This window comes from Schistocerca cancellata, chromosome 5, assembly GCF_023864275.1.
Source record: "Schistocerca cancellata isolate TAMUIC-IGC-003103 chromosome 5, iqSchCanc2.1, whole genome shotgun sequence".
Classification (NCBI taxonomy): domain Eukaryota; kingdom Metazoa; phylum Arthropoda; class Insecta; order Orthoptera; family Acrididae; genus Schistocerca; species Schistocerca cancellata.
This window is the reverse complement of record NC_064630.1, coordinates 128,588,319-128,612,425: the sequence shown is the minus strand read 5'-3', so window position 1 is coordinate 128,612,425 and position 24,107 is coordinate 128,588,319. Positions and strand designations below refer to the sequence as shown.

Below are 24,107 nucleotides of genomic sequence, written 5' to 3'. Positions count from 1 at the left end.
CTATACACATGTCTGCATTTGGTATTAAAATAATTATTTCTGTGCTTAAAAGCCACATTTTTGCCGTTACAGCAGTCATCGTGTTGTTGATAAGCGTTCATTAAATGAACTTGACCGAATATTGGCAAATTTCGGGCAGTAGTGTATTACTCATAATTCTGAGGCAACTAAAAAACAAACATCTTCATTTCACATCCTTTAAGTAGTCCTTCACAAGTTAAAGCCTTACAGGCAGAATAAGTATTTTGAGACACTTAGAACATTACGAGAAACAAAATGCTTTTCCTGCAACAGTTCTGCAATAGCGGGTATTAACGAAACAATACTTTGATATTAATGCTACACAGAACATTCAGATATTGTACTAGTTTATTTCTGTGTATTGAGTTTTGGCTTTCAAAGACGAATTCGTAGGAAATCTGCAAAATGAAGTGTTGCATGTGACTACATACAGCACACAGACCCAAAATATTTAATCCTTTAGGGTTCTAGAGAGGGGGGAGGGGAGGGGGTTGATTTGGGGGGAGCAGACCAAACAGCGAGGTCATCGGTCTCATCGGATTAGGTAAGGATGGGGAAGGAAGTCTGCCGTGCCCTTTCAAAGGAACCATCCCGGCATTTGCCTCAAGCGATTTGGGAAACTCACGGAAAACCTAAATCAGGATGGGCGGACGCGGGATTGAACTGTCGTCCTCCCAAATGCGAGTCTAGTGTGCTAACCACTGCGCCACCTCGCTAGGTGGTTCTGAGACTTTTACTTGGGAAGCAACTATATTGAAATGCAAAAGAGGTATATCCTGACGAACTTCTCTGATTCTGAAACTCTGTCATAATCGTAATAAATTTTAGTTTTACTAATTTTACTACAAATCTTTGAGAATGTCTCCAGTGTTACGATTACATATGACTAACACGACAGCAAAAAGTTCATTTGTGTTTGTCTGTTAATAACCGTTTTCAATGGTAGCGACACACATTATCATTTTTCTGTCACGTATCCACTGCCTGACCAAAAGTCTGTTGCTAGTTCAAGAAGCCTTTCCCCTTTCACGACTGGGTCTCTTCACGACTGTGATGAGTTGTGTGAGCTGTACAAACACATTAAGCAGCGAAGATAATGCCACACGATTCATAAAAGTGTTGACGTAACACTCTGTTTCGCTTCGATGGCTACTGATAAAACGGAAGCATTGTCAAAAAATAGAACGCCATGACCAACAATTCATACCCAACGACGTAACCACACGTAAAAATCGGTTGCAAGAGGAAAATAAAAATATGTCAACGATGAAAAAAACTAGGTAGAGGTTTCTCCAAACAGAAAACTAGTTTGAATTTAGCTATTTTTTCGCGAAAAGTTATAACAACAAATATTTTTTTTTCATATTTCGTACTCCATCTGAACATGTAATTCTGTCAAACACTAATTGGTTCTCGAAGGAACTTCATTTTGCAATGAGCATTCTGCTCTGTGGATGACATAGTGACAGTCAGATTATCAATAAATTCTTTTGTGGTCAGGATAGACAACTACCTTATGATAAATTCCAGTAAGACCACGATCTCCCTGTTGCATCATATTGTATTCATATAAAAGAAGAAAACATTGAGATTTTATTTCATATCGTCTCCCCTAAGTGATGCAGAATCATAGCTTTGGAAGTATACTTATAGATCGGAATGTAAAGCTAGAAAAGCACTATCTGAAACATGTTACGGAATATCGCTGCTTACTGGGCGTTGTCAAGTTGCTTTTTCATTCCCGTCTATATTATGTAGCAAAAAGAATGAAATCTGTCTACAATATAAAAACAAAATTATATAATTAACATGTTTTTGAAAGAAGGAATCAAAAATGCAAGGTATAAAACTGTGTAGCACCCCAACTGTATTTTCCCAGATAGCAAAAGATAATATTAAGCACACCGAACGTAAATTAATCATCATGCTAATATGGTGTAATACCGTCAAAGCTTTGACAATGGCCTCTATTCGCCGAGGAAGTGAGTAAACAAGTTTCTTAAGGTAGCTGCATCTAGCTGAGGCCACTTGTTGATAATTATATAGGTCTATACATCTGTATTCTGCACGCCACCTTGAAGTGTGTGGCGGAAGGTATTTTGTGCAACACTGTCACTCTCCCTTTCCTATTCCGGTTGCGAATAGTTCGAGGGAAGAACATTGCTGGTAAAGCCTCCGTGTAGATTATAATCTCTCTATTTTATCTTCATGGTCTTTTCGCGAGATATACGTAGGAGGAAGCAATATACACTCCTGGAAATTGAAATAAGAACACCGTGAATTCATTGTCCCAGGAAGGGGAAACTTTATTGACACATTCCTGGGGTCAGATACATCACATGATCACACTGACAGAACCACAGGCACATAGACACAGGCAACAGAGCATGCACAATGTCGGCACTAGTACAGTGTATATCCACCTTTCGCAGCAATGCAGGCTGCTATTCTCCCATGGAGACGATCGTAGAGATGCTGGATGTAGTCCTGTGGAACGGCTTGCCATGCCATTTCCACCTGGCGCCTCAGTTGGACCAGCGTTCGTGCTGGACGTGCAGACCGCGTGAGACGACGCTTCATCCAGTCCCAAACATGCTCAATGGGGGACAGATCCGGAGATCTTGCTGGCCAGGGTTGTTGACTTACACCTTCTAGAGCACGTTGGGTGGCACGGGATACATGCGGACGTGCATTGTCCTGTTGGAACCGCAAGTTCCCTTGCCGGTCTAGGAATGGTAGAACGATGGGTTCGATGACGGTTTGGATGTACCGTGCACTATTCAGTGTCCCCTCGACGATCACCAGTGGTGTACGGCCAGTGTAGGAGATCGCTCCCCACACCATGATGCCGGGTGTTGGCCCTGTGTGCCTCGGTCGTATGCAGTCCTGATTGTGGCGCTCACCTGCACGGCGCCAAACACGCATACGACCATCATTGGCACCAAGGCAGAAGCGACTCTCATCGCTGAAGACGATACGTCTCCATTCGTCCCTCCATTCACGCCTGTCGCGACACCACTGGAGGCGCGCTGCACGATGTTGGGGCGTGAGCGGAAGACGGCCTAACGGTGTGCGGGACCGTAGCCCAGCTTCATGGAGACGGTTGCGAATGGTCCTCGCCGATACCCCAGGAGCAACAGTGTCCCTAATTTGCTGGGAAGTGGCGGTGCGGTCCCCTACGGCACTGCGTAGGATCCTACGGTCTTGGCGTGCATCCGTGCGTCGCTGCGGTCCGGTCCCAGGTCGACGGGCACGTGCACCTTCCGCCGACCACTGGCGACAACATCGATGTACTGTGGAGACCTCACGCCCCACGTGTTGAGCAATTCGGCGGTACGTCCACCCGGCCTCCCGCATGCCCACTATACGCCCTCGCTCAAAGTCCGTCAACTGCACATATGGTTCACGTCCACGCTGTCGCGGCATGCTACCAGTGTTAAAGACTGCGATGGAGCTCCGTATGCCACGGCAAACTGGCTGACACTGACGGCGGCGGTGCACAAATGCTGCGCAGCTAGCGCCATTCGACGGCCAACACCGCGGTTCCTGGTGTGTCCGCTGTGCCGTGCGTGTGATCATTGCTTGTACAGCCCTCTCGCAGTGTCCGGAGCAAGTATGGTGGGTCTGACACACCAGTGTCAATGTGTTCTTTTTTCCATTTCCAGGAGTGTATTTGTTGACTCTGTTAGGAACGTACGATATCGTAACATCAACAATAAACCACACAATGATGCAGAAAGCCTCTCTTGCTGCGTATACCACTGGAGTCGGTTGATGATCTCTGTGATCAATCTAATGTGCAGAGTTGTATCGAATGCCTTTCAGAAGTCGATACAGATCCGCACTGCCGCCTAATGGACAAAATACGGGACTACAGAATATCTGGCCAACTGTGTGATTGTATTGAAGAGTTAATGGTAAACAGAATACAGTGTGTCGTTCTGAAAGGAGAGAAATCTTCAGATGTAAAAGTAACTTCAAGTGCATCCCAGAGGAGTGTTATGTGATCGTTGCTGTTCACAATACATATGAGTTAGCTAGTAGATAACGCCGGAAGTTCCATGAGGCTTTCCGCGGATGATGCTTCTGTATACAGAGAAAAATCGTGCCGCTAAAAAATTGTAGCAAAATGAAGTAGGAACTGCAGTGGATCAACGCTTGGTGCAGTGTGCTGCCAAGTACTGGGATACTGACTGCTACGTTTCACTCGCTTCTCCAAATGATCCCCGACTTTCGGTTCAAATGACTCTGAGCACTATGGGACTTAACATCTGAGGTCACCAGTCCCCAAGAACTTAAAACTACTTAAACCTAACTAACCTAAGGACATCACACACATTCATGCCCGAGGCAGGATTCGAACCTGCGATCGTAGCAGTCGCGCTGTTCCGGATTGCACGTGCGCGGGCAGCGTGCACTGTTTCTCATTGTCGAACACGGTTTTCAGACGCGTATGTGGATCCAAATTCTTGTCATTAACCATCTATTGTTCTTAAATTAGGCTTTATAGTCCCAGTAGCATTGTAGTCCAACTACTTCAAGCAGTAGATCGGCGCTGTTTTCATCAGATAGACGGTAAATCATCAAGTAGAACAGAAGTGATATCTGGCGTTCCGCAAGGCAGTGTCATAGGCCCTCTGCTGTTCCTGATCTACATAAATGATCTAGGTGATCATCTGAGCAGCCCCCTTAGATTGTTTGCAGATGACGCTGTAATTTACCGTGTAATAAAATCATTAGGCGATCAATTCCAATTACAACATGATCTAGAGAGAATTTCTGTATGGTGCGAAAAGTGCCAATTGGCACTAAACAAATAAAAGTGCGAGGTCATCCACAAATGTACTAAAAGAAATCCGATAAATTTTAGGTATACGATAAATCGCACAAATCTAAGGGCTGTCAATTCGACTAAATACCTAGGAATTACAATTACGAGCAACTTAAATTGGAAAGACCGCAAAAATAATATTGTGGGGAAGGCGAAACAGAGACTGCGCTTTGTTGGCAGAACACGTAGAAGATGCGACAAACCCACTAAAGAGACAGCCTACATTACACTTGTCCGTCCTCTGCTGGAATATTGCTGTGCGGTGTGGGATCCTTACGAGGTAGGATTGACGCGGACATCGAAAAAGTGCAAAGAAGGGCAGCTCGTTTCTTGTTATCGCGCAATGGGGGTGAGAGTGTCACTGATATGATACGCGAGTTGGTGTGGCAGTCACTGAAACAAAGGCGGTTTTCTTTGTGGCGAGATATATTTACGAAATTTCAAATAAAAATGGTTCAAATGGCTCTGAGCACTATGGGACTTAACATCTATGGCCATCAGTCCCCTAGAACTGAGAACTACTTAAACCTAACTAACCGAAGGACATCACACAACACCTAGTCATCACGAGGCAGAGAAAATCCCTGACCCCGCCGGGAATCGAACCCGGGAACCCGGCCGCGGGAAGCTAGAACGCTACCGCACGACCACGAGCTGCGGACTACGAAATTTCATTCACCAACTTCCTCTTCCGAAAGCGAAAATATTTTGTTGACACCCACCTACGTAAGGAGAAATGATCATTGTAATAAATTAAGAGAAATCAGAGCTCGAACGGAAAAATTTAGGTGTTCCTTTTTCCCACGCGCCATTTGAGAGTGGAATTGTAGAGAAGTAGTATGAAAATGGTTCGATGAACCCTCTGCCAGGCAATTAAGTGTGAACTGAAGAGTAACCATGTAGATGTAGATTCACGTAATATGGAGAGGTGACTCAAACCTAGCTAGCACGCCTCGCTGTAATAAAGCGAACTACCGCACTGGCTGATGATCAAGATTCAGTTATCCGTGTTAAACTATGCTCTTCCAAATATGATTAATCGCAGCCATAACAGAACTCATTACATTTAAGAAAATGACATTATGACTAATATGCACATAAATTCTACTGGCGGATCATGTGATGAACACCTCTGATATCACTCCATGCTACAATGATTTTTTTTGCTATTCAGTTGCACTGCAAAACCTCTTTTACTTCCCAACGCGTTTGGCGCTCCATCTGTAGACAAAGAAACTGCCAAATTCTATCATAAACCTATATTTTCTCTACTTTTTTCTACGCTGCTGATGCAGTTGTCGTATTCTTACTGTTACTAGGGCCATGAGCTCTTCTCTGACGCTTGCCCGGGTCGTCGAGCAGTTCTAAGCGCTACAGTCTGGAAGCGTGCGACAGCTACGGTCGCAGGTTCGAATCCTGCCTCGAGCATGGATGTGTGTGATGTCCTTAGGTTAGTTAGGTTTATAAGTAGTTATAAGTTCTAGGGGACTCAGATGTTAAGCCCCATAGTGCTCAGAGCCATTTTTTTTCTTCTCTGACCTCAAGTTCACTGCGGTCCTCCAGTAAAAAAGAACTTGCTGGACTCTGTCCATGATGTCTACACTTTTATTAAAGAATATGCAACGCACTCTTTACAAGCCGGATCTCAACTGCGTGTACTATATTCTGTGTGCGACACACGACTGTCATGTTTGATAACGACACCATCTGAAACTCTTCTACCTGAAGAGGACGATGTTCAGCTGCATTTCTCAAGCATTTACTTTTCAAATGACCATCTGTGTAACGGACGTCGCTAAAACTACTTCCGTTTGGTAATTTATCCGATCGGTAAGCTCTCTTGAGTTCTCTTCTCCTTCCGCCACATCTTCTGAGAGCTTCCTTTTAAATTTTAAAATGTAGTCCATACAGGGTATCCCTGGAGGAATGGTCAATACTGAGCGACATTGCATGACCGATCATTAGAAGCAGAAAATGTAGTAAATATGGACACTACATTACGTACTCTAAGAGCTACAAGCACTTCTTCGTCTTCGATACTGTGAAACAGATCTCTTCTACCGCAAGATCTTTGGTTTCAATGTTCTGAGAGGTGGTAATGTGGACCGAAAGAAGGAAAAAACCTCCCGCAAACATGGGCGCTGAAGTACATTCCTGAAGAGCTGCTATTGTGAATCACTTCTACTGAACAAGTGCTCGTATATCTTCATGATTTTAGAGATTTTGTTTACTAGACATTTTTTTCTTATCTGGGTCCATACCACCTTCTCGAAAAATAGGGAAAGATTTGTTTTGCAATATCGATAAGAATTTCTCGTGGTTCACAAGGTTGGCATTTTAGTGCCATTGTTTTCCAGAATCTTCTTTGCTTCGAGTTATCGTTCCATTCATATTCCTGAATATTAAGCTCCTGGGACATCCGATATGTTCAGTTCTTTCAAATTTCCATTTGGTGTTCTTTGGCGTGGTATGACTTGTAATGAATTACTAAACTTCCTAAAACTATTTATTGTATTGTGATAAACCAAAGATTTTGCAGACCTATCCTTCCTCTGACTGCGTATTGAAAAGCGAAGACACTGTCGGTGTTATAAAAGGAACACTCGTCCCTAGTCCATTTAGGTGGCAGCACTGTCAAAACTGACCACGCCCTATTTATCTTTTGCTATATTGTCGCGACCATTTCTCACAGTTCTCAGCAAGCCGCAACTGCTCGCGAGCAAATGCCTGAAGGGGCGTGAATGTTCACGGTCAAGATCAGTGAGTTGTTAAGTCCTGGACCACAGCATACTAATCATAAAGATGAAGAAAAGGCAGCAATGGGTTGTTGCGAATGTTCCTTCAGACACTCTGGTTCACGCTTATGATAAACTGTACGAATGAATCCGAGCCATGGTACGACAACCCATCCAAAAATCACAGAACCACCATCGGACTTAACTGCACCCTCAACACGCTGCAACTTGAAGACCTCTTACTGTGCTGTCGGTGCACTCGACGCAACTTTTAGGCAAAACAGCGATTGTCGGACCACAGTGCGCACTTACAATCAGCTACTGTCCAATTTATTTTTGTCCCACTGAAAACAGCTCTATGTGCCGCTGTGAAAAACGACTTTTACTCAGACACTAAATCCAAATGTGCATTAGAGTAAGTTCCCTTCGCAATGTTCGCTCATAAATGCTTGACATGGACATGCATTCTTGTTGGAATTGATACCGACTGTCATTGGCAAATCAGGACTATCACCTCTGCTTCCCGTCGGTTACCATTTTTCTACGACCACTATTCTTATGCTTTTACACATTTTGTGTACACGTTGTACAGTACGAGTTGAAACACCAACAAATCGTGAAACTTCATTCAGCTGTAGTCATAGACACGTCCAAAAACAATAGTTTATTTCTACCGTTCTCTGACGTCTCTGCGACGAACCATTTCTTTTGATAGATTTCATACGGCGGACTGGCACATATATACCTATTCACTGCCGAGACATGTCTCACCACAATTCAACAACTACCACCCCATCTTCAGCGCCGATACGCTCTTTTCAGAGGATGACCAATATATTACCCGTTGAGTTTACCACTATTGAGAGAAATTGCTTCAAATGTTTTAGTTTTTGATCCGCATGTCATTCTGTCTTATCGCCAACCCCACTCTTGGGGGATAAATTCCATGTTGACTATCACGAAGATGCTTAGCGATCCCAGAAACAGTGAATTAGTGTCCTAATACTTTTGCACGTCATAGCTTCCAAAAGAGTACTTCATCTATTAAACTGATAGGGCTGTCTTACACGAAAAATATTTTTTTTCTGAAAAGTGAACTTTAGATAAGAAAAGTCTTCTTGAAGTGTTCTGGTTACGCTTACATACCATCACTTCCGAATCCTACAAATATATGGGCGCTATGGATGTCATACAACCAAGGTATTTGTCTTTCGGTGAGGTATATGTGCGCAATGATGGGCTGAAGTTATTCGAGTGTTGTCTCTCCTATAGGTCGTCAGGCGCACTTTCCCTGGTGTTTCGACAGATCTTTGCAATTTATGTTTTGCAAGGTGTGGTTAGAGTGAACAGAAGCAAATACTGTTCATTGCGTCCAAAGTAATTTTGGACCACTGGTCACTTAAAATTCCACTTTAAAAATCATTTTGCCTGTAATAGGAAACAAACCGACGGTTTCCATCCACGCTGGACGTCGCACTAAAGACGTGATGCGCAGTATTTGTTTGATTCGTTTGGGCTGACTCCAGCTTCACGTAGCAAAAAAGGAATTCCAAATATTTACCGAAACGCCGGAGTAACTGCGCCTGTATCCTCCGTAACTAAGTAGCCAGCGTGCCTGACCGCTGCGACGAGGACCCAGGTTCGATTTCCAGGACTGTCAGGTATTTTTCCTTGGTATGAAGACTGGAATGGGGTGCCCTTAGCCGTGTACTGTCAATAGAGGAGGAACTTGAGCGAGAGGACGCCGCTCCAAGGCCTGGGAAGCCGACGCCAAGCTGGATTGCATCCATACCGCATCCATTTAATACAAATGACGCCATTGGCGAGGGATGACACGGTGGGCAGATGGGAGTGGATTACCGGGATGGGGCCAGTGGACAGAACTTCAGCTTGTAGCGTTAAATAGAAAGATAACTTTTGGATGCTAGGGAATTCTGCTACCTTGGAAGCAACATAATGCACCACAGTCGAAGTAAGGAGGACACAAAAACCGGTATCGAACTTCAGCCTTAATCTGAGGAAGAAATTTCTGACGAAGTTCGTCTGTAACACAGCAATGAATTGTAGTGAATTGTGGACAGTTGGAAAACTTGAATAGGAAGAGAAACGAAGCCAGAGGCGGCCAAGAATTCCGCTCGCGGGCCACGCCCGGGCCTTTATGACAAAGCCCTCAGCCTCTCTTCACATTGCTTCCACCACCACGCCCCGCTGTCTGAGAGCGAGGAAGGGGAGGGAGTAAAACAACGATTGCGCCGCATTTAAATGTTAGTACAGTCGTACAGCATATGACTTGGTTGTACATTCCTCAACAACAGATTACAAACAAAACAAGTTTCCAGTATCAATTAATTATTTTTGGCGTGCTGAAGACATAATTTTTATTTGGAACGAACTGTCGGCATACGGATAGATGCAAACAATTTCACAGAGTTTCGCACTCAAATTGCGACGTAACTGTGGCTTATTTAGTTCCATAATCGAAAAAAGGTATTTCACACAAACATGTCAATCGAAATACTGTAATACTTTTGCAACCTCATTATAGATACTTGGGAAATCTACCTGAGAAAAAATATATAGACCTACTGGACAGTTTTAACGTAAAAATATTTGTAATTGAAACTGGAATTAGGTTTGCAGGTCAGATAGTTACAGCGGTACATGCACAGAGCGCTTTCAGTTGAAACGGCAAACGGTCTCGAAAGCAGCTCGAAAACAGGTTGACATTGTCGTCAAAACCTTTATAAAACCATCTTTGTAATTCTTGCGAGACCACAATGAATTCTTCAGAGCTTGCGCTTTCTTTAACGCCAGTGAATATAAGGAACTGGATTGTCTTTGTCAAAATGTGTTCCTTCTACAAGGCGATTTGCTTTATAATTGGATCCCCATCAAATCAGAAAGAAGTAACTTTGCAATGTCTTACTATGGGAAGTGGCCAGTCAAGTCCACTTAAAATGGGAAGTCTGCAGTCTATTCTGAATGTTCTAATTTTCATTCCTGGGCTCCGTTTTCCTTCATAAATTTAACAGAGATATTTAAAACGAAAACTCGTTCCAGACATGCCCCTACACTTAAACAACGCTCTCTTCAGTAAAACGAGTATATGAAGGCTCCATACAATTCGTTCATTTCCACTGAAAATTGCTGCAACTGAAAATGTAATAATGGATGCAACTTCAAAAATTTTGCTACTCATACGACAAATTTCTTCAAGTGCTCCATGCCTGCTAATTTATTTGAAAGTGTTTTTTGATATACAGAACAATGAATCCCATCTGTAGATCGTTGAAGTTTTTTGCTCTTTTATTGTCATCTAAAAGTTTAAATTCTTTCTGCATAGTACTACACATATCAAAAAAAGTTTTTCATCACCTTGGTTTGGAGAATTCTGGAACCTATACAGAAAATTGGAATAGAGATCAACATAAACATCGTTCCCATCCTTTTCATTGCTCATCAAAACCACAAATTGCATGTTGTACCATCATACAGCGAGAACCAGAGGTGGTGGTCCAGATTGCTGTACACACCGGTACCTCTAATACCTAGTAGCAAGCCTCTTGCATTGATACATATCTGTATTCGTCGTGGCATAGTATCCACAATTTCATCAAGGCACTTTTGGTCCAGATTGTCCCACTCCTCAACGGCGATTCGGCGTAGATCCCTTAGAGTGGTTGGTGGGTCTCGTCGCCCATTGACAGTCCTTTTCAATATATCCCAGGCATGTTCGATAGGGTTCATGTCTGGAGAACATGCTGGCCACTCTAATCGAGCGATGTCGTTATCCTGCAGGAAGTCATTCACAAGATGTGGTCGATGGGGGCGCGAATTGTCGTCCATGAGGACGAATGCCTCACCAATATTCTGCTGATATGGTTGCACTATCGTTCGGGGGATGGCAATCACGTTTCGTACAGCCGTTACGGCGCCTTCCATGACCACCAGCGGCCTACGTCGGCCCTACATAATGCCACCCCAAAACAGCAGGGAACCTCCACTTTGCTGTACTCGCTGGACAGTGTGTCTAAGGCATTGAGCCTGAGCGTGTTACCTCCAAACACGTCTCCGGCGACTGTCTGGTTGAAGGCACACATGCGACACTGATCGGCGAAGAGTACGTGATGCCAATCCTGAACGGTCCATTCGGCATGATGTTGGGACAGTCTGTACCTCGGTGCATGGTGTCTTGGTTGCAAAGATGGACCTCGCCATGGATGTCGGGAGTGAAGCTGCGCATCATGCTGCCTATTGCGCACAGTTTGAGTCGTAGCACGACGTCCTGCGACTGCACGAAAGACATTCAACATGGTGACGTTTTCAGGGTTGCTCCGAGCCATAATCCGTAGGTAGCGGTCATCCACTGCAGTAGTAGCAGTTGGGCGGCCTGAGCGGGGCATGTCATCGACAGTTCCTGTCTCTCTGTATCTCCTCCATGCCCGAACAACATCGCTTTGGTTCACTCCGAGACGCCTGGACACTTCCCTTTTTGAGAGCCCTTCCTGGCACAAAGTAACAATGCGGAAGCGATCGAACCGCCGTATTGACCGTCTAGACATGGTTGAACTACAGACAACACGATCCGTGTACCTCCTTCCCGGTGGAATGACTGGAACTGGTCGGCTGTCGAACTCCCTCCGTCTAATAGGCGCTGCTCTTGCATTGTTATTTACATCTTTGGGCGGGTTTAGTGATATCTCTGAACAATCAAAGGGACTGAGTCTGTGATACAATATCCACAGTCAACGTCTATATTCACGAGTTCTGGCAAACGGGGTGATGCAAAACTTTTTTGATGTGTGTATAATGCAGTTTCGTAGCAAATAAGCTGTGGCCGTCGCTTATGTGAACTGAGTTTTTTCTGTCATTCCCATTCATTTTAAAGGATTGTGACGATAGATCGTTAGACTGCATCTGTGTGTGCAAACAGCTAGTGGATCTGTGAATGCCCTTATATCATGCACAAAATAGTGAAGGGAAAAACAGCGCTGAAACCACGATCCTGCCGAACTCATAGAGTTTTGCCAACCACAAAATACCGCACCGCAATGGTAAATGAAATACCGCGCTTTTCCAAGTACTTCCGAGATGGACCGAACAAAGTCGAGTGACAGGCCAGTCCTTGACCTGCACGCGGCCCATACACATTGCACGCGTGAAATTTGGCATGCCATGGCCGGACCCGATCTAAGCCTTTGAAATTACGTGCTAAAGATGGAAGTTGAAAATTAGATGGACGGGTAAAACAAGGAACGAGGACTTGTCTGCAGAATCGGTGAAGAACGGAGCATATGGAAATCACTGACAAGGAGGAGGGAGAGGATGATAGGACGTCTGTTAAGACGTCAGGGAATAATTTCTATGTTACTAGAGGGAGCTGAAAAAGGGGAAGACAGAGAGTGGAATACATCCAACAAATAATTGAGGTCGCCCTACTTTGAGATGAAGAGCACAGTACAGGAGAAGAATGACAATAAGAGAGAGATAGAGGGGGAGAGAGAGGGAGACAGAGAGAAAGAGAGAGAGAGAGAGAGAGAGAGAGAGAGAGTTACGTTGGAAAGAATCCTTACATTAGTAACCACATACATTTATTGAAAAAGTAGCATTACAAAAAATAAAATGTTATTCTTGCTTACCCCGAACTAGAATGTTTATTCTGCAAAGTGGTGTGTATAACTATAGAATTATTCACTATGGTATGGACTCATGTTGAGACGAAATCGCACACATAAATTGACTACTGTTACTCTTCATATTTCATGGTAGGATAATATTCATTTCTCAACAAGAAACCATATTGACGTGTTAAAAATCAAGAAGTACGAGTTGAATAACAGCGTAAAACGTATCGCTACTGTTGGGTTATTTTTTAATTCGAACGAGAAATAAGTGGTTGTTAACCTTAGAAATTAAAATGCAAGGGAGGCAGATAAAACCACACCCAACTCCCCCTCCTGGTTTGCTGGTACCATCATGCCTGGCTACAATGAAAGGTTCCGACGACATCAGTATTCTCGCTACGTTAAAGGAAGACATAATGATTATTCAAGGAATGTTTAGCATACATAGCACAAAATTTTAACTGAGAATGAACACAGAAAGAGGAAAGTGATGAGCGATAACGACTTACTGAATACCAAAATTTCGAAAAGGAAAGATGGAAGCATACTGGCATTCTGGTAAGATGGGTAAAATGGACACACGGAGAGCAGGTTGAAACGGAAGAAGGGAACTTTCTTCAGCAAGGAAGATTTTTGATGTCTAATACTGATATAAAATTGTGGAAGAAGTCTGTAAGAACATTCTTATAAAACATACCACTGTGGAGAAGTGAAATGTAGTCCTTGTGAAATATAAGCAAGAAAGTAATCAAGAAAAACTTGAATTGATACTACTCTAGTTGTGATAAATGAAGTAGCTTATAAGTTTGTGGACATATCCTTACCTGAAGAACAGGCAGATATGTGACCCACCTGTTACGCTGTTAACGAATAATTAACTTGGGAATGAAATGCTGACTAGGGAGGAAAAGCTGTAGTGCTTGACAAAGGTTATCGAGAATATTTGTTGTAGTAGATGGCAGAAATGAAAGGAAGAGAATTAAATGTAAATGGAGAGCGGCGTGAAACATGTATAATACTAATTTTAAAAAATCTAAGAAGCACATATTGGGGTGACAACTTCTCAAAAGACACCTGCGTGAGAACTGAAACGCCTGCACGAGGCGAGATACGCCAGCAGCCAGACTACAGCATAAAGTGAAATGAAATGATCGTATGGCATTGATGGCCAGCAATCCTCACCCGGGGAAGTGCAGCCGCCAAGTTGCAAATCTTCTCAGTTGACGCCACACTGAGCGACTTGCGGGTCGATGATGATGAATTGATGGCGAGGACAACATGACATCCAGTTCCCCAGAGGTGAAAATTTCCGACCAGCCCGAGAATCGAACACGGGCACGCTGTTTTGCAGTCAGATGCTCTGACCACTTTTTTTCTGAGCTTCAGCTAAGAAAGTGGGCACTACAGCGTAAATGCCTGAAAGCATTTTTTAAACTTGAGAGTCACGTACAGAACTTCAGTAAATGTGTCATTTTGTGTTTTCCTTTTTCATCAATTATCTTCCATCCCAATCTGTTCTAGCTCTTTTAGGACTGTACAACGGACATTGTTTAAAATACAAACTACGATACGCGTCAGAATCCAATCACGAATAGGTACGCTGACGATAACTCCTGCAACTAGTGTGTGACTCACATATCAGTATTACCTTGTCTGCATACGTGTGAAATCGGCATATCAAACACGAATTCTTTCTGCTACACATAGATGTTGATTTGGTGCTTCTGTTTTATATCCGTTGTACTTCCAGATCGGTTTCGTTAACTGTTATGGTATAAATTTACCTAAGTGCTAATAGTGACCTGAAGATGTGAAAACAGTGTATTTTCAAACTCAAAACAGCTACAATAAGAAATACACCTAGAAATACCCAGAACAGAGCTATTACTGTTCCTTCCTTGAAGCAGTTTTCTTCTGTGCTTCAGAAAAACTAATACTGAATAGGAAAGTATATAGTATAATACTGAAGAAATAGAAAATCTTGGAACGTAAAAGCATGAGGCTAATAAGGATCTAAACTTCACATTGACGTTATAAAACACGGATTAATATCAAGAAGGAAAAAAACAAATTTACTCAAAATACAAGAAAGTTATTGTTTTTTAATGAAGGCAGAAATGGAGTCAGTGAAATCGGTTGGGTCAGTAAAAATTTATTTGAAATTGAAAGGAATCACAGAAGAAGATAGCGAGAATAACAAAATATTTCGATGCAAATTACATTACTGAGAGATTGGCTACCGGTCAAAAACGAAAAACGTGAACTTGAAAGAAAACAAGCTCGTAATGAAAGAAATATGTGTTTATAATTACTCTGTGCAGCGTTAAGTTAAAAAATGGTTCAAATGGCTCTGAGCACTATGGGACTTAACAGCTGAGGTCATCAGTCCCCTAGAACTTAGGACTACTTAAACCTAACTAACCTAAGGACTTCACACACATCCATGCCCGAGGCAGGATTCGAACCTGCGACCGTAGCGGTCGCGCGGTTCCAGACTGAAGCGCCTAGAACCGCTCGGCCACACTGGCCGGCCAGCGTTAAGTAGCCGCATTTACGTAGAAAGGTAATTTTAGTAGGTGTTGTGCTATTTCATATCGTTGTCTGTAATACCATCTTCATTGCTCAGTCGCAAATGTTACACCGTGAAAATCTGTGCATGTAAATAAAATGGTTCAAATGGCTCTGAGCACTATGCGACTTAACTTCTGAGGTCATGAGTCGCCTAGAACTTAGAACTAAGTAAACCTAACTAACCTAAGGACATGACACACATCCATGCCCGAGGCAGGATTCGAGCCTGTGACCGTAGCGTTCGCTCGGCTCCAGACTGTAGCGCCTAGAACCGCACGGCCACTCCAGCCGGCGCGTGTAAATAGCTCTAGGTATTCAAACGTAGAAGCTTGTCTTCGGTTTCTTGATAGACTTAGATTCACCTCTCAAAATCGATGCACTGTTGGTGGCTGCCTGGAGTACAGGAGCTGTTGATGGGCAAGAACTGATTGCTGCCGGGTCCAGACAGAAGAAATCTGTCTCACGAGGCAGTAGACAACACAATTTGACATCATGTGACCGTACACGAAAATTAATTCTGTTAATTGAATGTAAATCGACTCGCTTCACTTTCTTTCGGCAAATGACGTCTACACTGTATGGAAAACTAACTAAGTATCGAAGGCGTTTAAAAATGGCTCTGAGCACTATGGGACTTAACATCTTTGGTCATCAGTCCCCTAGAACTTACAAGGGAAGCTTCCCATCGCATCCCCCTCAGATTTAGTTACAGGTTGACACAGTGGACAGGGCTTGAAAAACTGAACACAGATCAATAGAGAAAACAGGAAGAAGTTGTGTGGAACTATGAAAAAATAAGCAAAATATACAAACTGAGTAGTCCATGCGCAAGATATGCAACATCAAGGAAAGTGTGAGCTCAGCAGTGCCGTGGTCCCGTGCTTAGCGAGAGCAGCTGCGGAACAAGAGGTCCTTGGTTCAAGTCTTCCCTCGAATGAAAAATTTATTTTCTTTATTTTCGCAGAGTTATGATTTGTCCTTTCGCTCATTGACGTCTCTGTTCACTGTAGTAAGTTTAGTGTCTGTGTTTTTGCGACCGCACCGCAAAACCGTGCGATTAGTAGACGAAAGGACGTGCCTCTCCAATGAGAATCGAAAACATTTGATCGCAAGGTCATAGGTCAATCGATTCCTCCACAGGAAAACTCGTCTGATATATTCTATACGACACTGTTGACGGCATGTGCGTCACATGACAGGAATATGTTGTCGGCCCGCCTAACTCGTACAGTTGGCGAATGGGTAAAAAGATTCTTCTACCTTGCCCTATTTAGATTTTCTTGTGGATGTTATAATCATTCCCAAAAAAGTGATGAAACCATAAGAGTTTGTGAAGTAAACTGAAAATAAAAAATTAAACTTTTCACTCGAGGGAAGACTTGAATTAAGGACCTCTCACTCCGCAGCTGCTCACGCTAACCACGTGACCACGGCACTGCTGAACTCACATTGTCCATGACGTTGCCTATCTTACGCATGGGCTACTCAGTTTGTATATTTTGCTTATTTTTTTCATAGTTCCACACAACTTCTTCCTGTTTTCTCGATTGATCTGTGTTCAGTTTTTCAAGGCCTACCCACTGTGCCAACTTATAACTAAATCTGAGGGGGGTGCGATGGGAAGGTTCCCTTGTTAGAACTACTTAAACCTAACTAACCTAAGGACATCACACACATCCATGCCCGAGGCAGGATTCGAACCTGCGACCGTAGCAGTCCCGCGGTTCCGGACTGTAGCGCCTAGCACCGCACGGAAGGCGTTTACAAGAGAGTCATTTTGTTTGGGGCTGACAGATGTAAGACAATGGCGTAGTCCACTAATTGTCTGATTTCGAATTGCCACGACCGCATGATTAGTTCTGAAACCTGTTGTATTTTCAGCTGGAACAATTACAGAACAACTTCACGACAAGATACACGAACTACTGAAATTGAGCGCCTCACGTTAGCCGAACCAACCGGATACTCTGGGCAGTAGGAGTTGATCAAACAGCAAACGTAAATAGGTGGGTCACTTCATTCAGTCCGTCTACATCACTTAATCATCATCATCATCTTGGACAGTTTCCAGCCACTGGCTGGGTCTGTCGGGAACACAAGCCTCTCCATCGTGTTCTGTCTTTCCACCATTCCCCCTCTTCCACCTTCGTCCAGTTCTCTCCTCTTCTCGTCACACATTCCTTCACTCCCTTCACCCATCTATCTCTTGGTCTTCCTCTGGGCCTCTTCCCCTCCAGTTGCAGATCAAACATCCTCTTAGGAATTCTTCCCTCATCCATTCTCTTCATGTGTCCATACCACTGCAGTCTTGATTTTTCTATCCTGTCCTGTACTGGTTCCTCCTTTAGTCTTTCCCTCACATACTCATTTCGCAATCTGTCTTGTCTTGTTACACCCATCCTGCTCCTCTGGAACTTCATTTCGCTAGCCTGTATTCTACTTTTGTCGCTTTTGTGCATTACCCATGTCTCACTTCCGTATGCCAATATGGGGACAAAGTAGGTTCGGTATATAATTCCCTTGGATTTCTGTGGCACCTCCTTGCTCCAAATAAGCCCCCTAATGCATTTGTAGAACTGCCCTGCTTTTCTGCACCTTTCATTTATTTCCATTGCGTTTCCCCCCTTACTTTCAATCACGCTTCCCAGGTACTTGAAGTTCTCTACCACTTGTAGTTTTTCCCCTCCACAAGTTATATCCACATTTGGCCTATTCGTCTTCCTTGTTGTGACAATTATTTCACTTTTCTTTGCAGAGAAATGCATTCCATATTGTGCTGCCGTTGCCTCCCATGCATCTAACTGCTCTTGCACCTCCTTCTCGCAATTTCCCCATAACATCAGGTCATCGGCAAAAAGCACTGCTTTCATTTTATGATCTCCAATTGCATCTGACACTTGCTGTAGGATTTCATCCATAACAATAATAAACAATAAAGGCGAAAGTGCACTTCCCTGTCGCAGCCCATTTTCCAGCTTGAACCATGCAGTACATTCCCTCCCCACTTTCACACAACTCTCACTTCCCTCATACATTTTTCTGACTTTTCGTGTTATCTCTTCATCTATCCCTTTTGCGTTCAGCACATCCCAGAGCTTGTCCCTACAGATACTGTCATACGCCTTCTCAATATCTAAAAAGGCCATGATTAAGTCCTTCCCGTACTCATAGTGCCTTTCCTGCAGTTGCCTTACCGCAAATATGAGGTCCGTTGTTGATCTTCCCGGTCTGAAACCATACTGCTCCTCTTGCAGTCTACTTTCAATACTGCTTCTTATTCTCTTCTCCAGGATCTTTTCATAGATTTTTCCACAGTGGCATAGCAGGGTGATTCCTCTGTAGTTCTCACATCTCCTTTTATCCCCTTTCTTGAAGATCGGGACTATAATTCCTTTCTTCCAATCCTCAGGAATTCTGTTCTCCTTCCACACCACCCTCAGCACTCTGTATAGCCACTGGGTTCCTACTTCTCCTGCTGCTCGTATCATATCCACTGTTACTTCGTCCCAACCTGGTGCCTTGCCCCCTTTCATCCTCTTTATGGCTTCTTCCACTTCATTCCAAGTTAGATCATCAATTTCCCCACAATTATCATCGTCTGCTGCCTTAGGCTCTCCATCGCTGTTAGTTACCCGCTTGGCGGCATTCAACAGATCTTCAAAGTACTCCTTCCAAATCTTTTTGAGCTCATGCATTTCCTCCACAACTCTTCCATTATTATCCATGATCCTCAGGCACTCGCTTCTGTCCTTCCTCTTATTTCTTACCATGGTGTAAAGTACTTTTTTGTTCCCTTCACTGTCCTCTTCTAACATTCTTGTCCATTTTTCCATCCACTTCTTCTTCTCCGCCCTTACTATGGTCTGTGCCGCTTTCTTGCTTTCCTTATATTTTACCCTAGCTTCCGTCTACATCACTTAATACATATCTTTATTTATAACGTCGTTTCGACTACTGCCATCATCAGGTCAAAACATAGAATTCGTAAAACAACGTTCAGTGTCAGTTTCACATTTTATATATTCTCACACTGAACGTCGTTTTACAAGTCCTTTGTTTTGCTCCGGGTGATGGCAATTGTCTAATAGACGTTATAAATGAAGACATATATTAAACGATCTAGAAGATGTTATTCGCAAAATGTCCTCGGTGATCGGAGACTCATTTAGGAAATTTATTTCCTCTGTTAACAATTCATCCGAGCGGTTCTACGCGCTTCAATCCGGAACCGCGCTGCTGCTACGGTCGCAGGTTCTAATCCTGGCTCGGTAATGGATGTACGGGATGTCCTTAGGTTGGTTAGGTTCAAGTAGTTCTAAGTCTATGGGACTGACGACCTTAGATAAGTTCCAAAGTGCTTAGAACCATTTGAACAATTCATCAGTGTTTCCCGCAGGCATGTGTGAAATAACCGGTGTGTCTTGCGTTGGTGCAGGTGAGGTTGGCAGGCGGCTGCGCACAGACCTCCGCCTACAGCAATGGCTGCTGCGGTTCGTGGGGGCGTGGGCGCCACGCAGCGGGGCGTCGACGTCTGTGTGGTCGTCACTGTACGGCACGTACTCCGGCTGCGTCGTGGTGATTCTGCTGCTGTTCGTGGCCAGCCTGCTGTTCGCCATGGTGCACTACTGGGGCCACATGCTGGGCGTCACCATGAACGCCTGCCTCATGTTCACCTACGTCATGAACATCATCAAGATCGTCGCCTTCCTCAGAATGAGACCCGCTATCGATCAGTTCATCGATGAACTCGACAACTGTATGCAGGTAAGTTTCATGACGACACCATGATAGGAATGCTACTAGTTTAGGGCTCACAATTCCGTCCTCAAACGCTAATTTTCGTTTAAATCGGATAAGTAGCCAAACTACGACTTCCCATCATCTTCACTTCTCACAATTATGCCAGCACAGAACTTAATGTAAATGAAAAATACAAATATAAATAAAAAAAGTTAAATCCATTTCAGGACTTGCTGTTCACAAAAAATACTTTGTCATTTACGAACCCACAAATAAAATTCAACTTCTAAAACAATGCTGATCCTCAATGCTTAGACTGAAAGTGCTCGGGTTCGATTCCCGGCTGGGTCGGAAATTTTCTCCGCTCAGGCACTGGGTTTTGTGTTACCCTAATCATCATTATCTGACGGGAGGTCCCAGTCACACGACATTTACATTTTACTAATCTGACGCTGCTACTCTTACCTGGTGCGACTAACATTACGTGCAACATGTGCGTATAAGAAACCGTGTCACAATTAATTTTATGAATTATCATCATTTCAGAAGAAGAGTGAATATTAAAAGCTTGCCCGACCACTGATCCAAAAGTACACAACCTATTTCAGAATCAGACATCAAAGTTTCTGACAGTCAGAATAAGATACTAGAGAGCCACATTTACTAATACTGTGTGCAACAGCATATTGACAAATAGAATGAGATATATTTATTTAAGGGAACAACGGACCTTCAGTGTGCACGAAACAGTTGAGGTGCGTACTAGGCAATCGCATCCAATCCATGTCCATTATAAGCAGCAAGATCTTGCCACCATACGTTTAACAGTCTGTAAATTCTGTTCGATTTATACGAGGGTTGTAACTTAAATAGTGCCAGCTATTTATTCAGAACCGATACAAAAGTGTTACATGTTTATACCTGTTACTGTCCTTCAAAGTAGTCACCAGCGTCGAGTAGAACCCGTTTCCAGCGATGTGGAAGGCGTAGCATACCGTCAGCAGAGCCTGTTCTGTTGATTGTGCGAATGGAGCTGTCTAAAGTTATGGTAATTCTCGTGTACGACTGTGATGGTGTTATCCTAACACATTACGTTCCTCCACGGCAGACCGTCGATGCACAGTATTACTCTTTGGTACTGAAGCATCACCTGCGACCAGCTTTGCGAAAGAAGCGGCGACACTTTCTGCTCAACCCACCCATTATTTTGTACGACAATGCGCGGGTGCGTACAGCGTAAGCTGTGGCTGCTCTATTCGGTTGATGGGACTGGGAAGTACTACTGTACCATCCACCATACTCCCCGGACAGTCCTTGTGACTTTGATATGATTTCGAAGAAGAACGAACCACTTCGTGGCATTCGCTTCAGAATTGTTCTAGAGATTCGACAGGCAGTAGATCGCTCCATTCGCACCATCAACAGAACAGGCTCTGCTAACGGTATACTCCGCCTTCGGGTTCTCGTACACAACGCTGGTGACTACTTTGAAGCACAGTAACAGGTGGAAACATGTAACTCTTTTGTATCGGTTGTGAATAAATAGTTGCCAATAAATAGTTGCCACTATTTAAGTTCCAACCCTCGTATTTGTATTAGACCACTTTTTACGAGGAACACTCGCATTATTAATCATTTCATTGGCTGATGCTACCTAGCACCATGTAGTAGCAATATCTGTAGTACAGCTTGTCTTGGAGTTAATTAAAGCTGAGCAATGACAGAAAGGGTGATGTTGGCAACGTGTTCCTCAGAAGTGGCTGTTGGCTAAAGAGGGGCTGGAAAGAGACTTGTCACGTTCTGCAGGTGCGGACGTTTACTCCCCTGAGAGAGAACAGAGGGAGGCGCCGGTGGTTTACAATGCTGGAGGCCGCAGAACCCCGATAGCGAAAACACTGCAGGTGGGAGGTTATACTCTGGTGAGTAAAAAAAAAGTTTCAGAGTAGCGTACCTGGCGGAAGAGCGTTCGGGGGTGTAAGAAGGCGGAAATACATACTTATTAGTGTGAAGGAATGCGTGGGGTCACAAACGATGGTTGCGAGCTGACCTCCGAGGAATATTCTCAAGGGAAGGCGAGGAGCACACTTCCCATCAAAATGCAGAGATACGTATTTGATTGGCAGAGTGCTAAGGATGTACGAGAGGAAATGGAAACTTCTAGAAAATCTTCTGAAAGGAGCATGAGCTTCAGGCGGTCGGCTGACATGTAGTGCGAGGTATTGTTTTTGTAACAGTCTCCGGGATATTTCGCCTGAGTTCAAACGTAGATGCCGTGTGTCCGGAAGGGAGCTGGTGTATAGTGTCGAGACACACTTCCCTGCGGGGATTGAACAAAGACTATTCCCTCCCGGGCCCGTCTAGAGGTTTCGCTGGCGAGGCCCATACCGGAGAATCTGGCAGTTAAATCTGAGAAGTACTGATTTCGTCGCAAGGAGTACGTGAAGTAGTTTCTCTGTGAACAGAGTTGCTGTTTAGTTTACTCGAGTGACGATTCTTTATCTCTACGTGGAGTCTGACACACACTGAAGAGATTCTTTACTGAAGAATACTTAAGTGCAATTTCTGTTCTTGACTAGTGAGCCAACAGGAAACTTATCTCGTGATCTGTCTTGTACTGACGTAAATTTAGCCCTATAAATTTGTGGATGCAATATTGTGTCCACTGTGTACGCGGAGAATTGTAAGTAAGCACGTAAATTATCTCCACAGTGGCCAATGACCCAATGAGCAGATCATCGGTGCAGAATAATTGCTGTCCATACGTCACTAGGTGACATGCACCCTTCTGTTCGGCGTGCAGGGATACACTGAAATGTGTCGAGTCCCTTTACCCTGTCCACCGAACTTTTTCTCAAAGTTCCAGTTAGGGTGTAGGTGTTCTATTCTCACCTCTAATCAGTATCAACCAGTTTCATGTAAATCTAATAAAAGGGGGAGCGGACTAAAGAAAGTCAAGAATATGTTCTTGCCGATCTCGAAATTACATTTTGGGCAGAATCTGACATTGTATACTTCATACACACATACAATTTTTTTGTACTATACTTAATTTTTAAGAATAAATCATCTACGGTATCCAAGTTATGATGCATTCTAGTAGCATCCCGATAACAATAATTCGTTTAATTATCTGCATCGAAGTGAAGTAAAATTACAACACGATTCTTCGTTTTATGGCAATCTATAGGTGTAGGTCGCCAATGGTAGAGATGTTTCAATCATTTGTAGGCGTGAGAATTCCATTGCGGAGAGAACCTTAGGCAACCACACACAAGGGTGCTATATTTTACATAGCAAGTAACGACCAAGAATGTGAATTAGCAATCTCCATTCCAATGACTCGCAATATTTTCACTCAAACGTGTGTGACGAAGCGAGGAAAGGATACCACAGTAAAGATCTCACGCTGATCTCATAACACGCTGTGTACGAACTGAAGAATAAGGAACACAGTTTGTTAATCAGATAATGTAGGATTTGGACAGTGCATGAGTGTTTATTCTAGATGTAAACTTTGGAAGCCGTGTGCTACCTGTGTGACCTGACTGATATGACATGCTCTTGGCGTTGCTGCCCTCAGATATT

At 43.6% G+C, this 24,107-nt stretch overlaps 1 protein-coding gene across 1 annotated transcript in view; it reads left to right on the top strand.

The window, feature by feature from the left end:
* LOC126188394 (odorant receptor 83a-like) overlaps positions 1 to 24,107 on the top strand; it is an 84,821-nt gene that overhangs the window by 858 nt on the left and 59,856 nt on the right. The window contains exon 2 of the mRNA XM_049929995.1: positions 20,218 to 20,546. Coding sequence (XP_049785952.1) covers positions 20,218 to 20,546 — 329 coding nt within the window. The remainder of the gene's footprint in view (positions 1 to 20,217; positions 20,547 to 24,107) is intronic.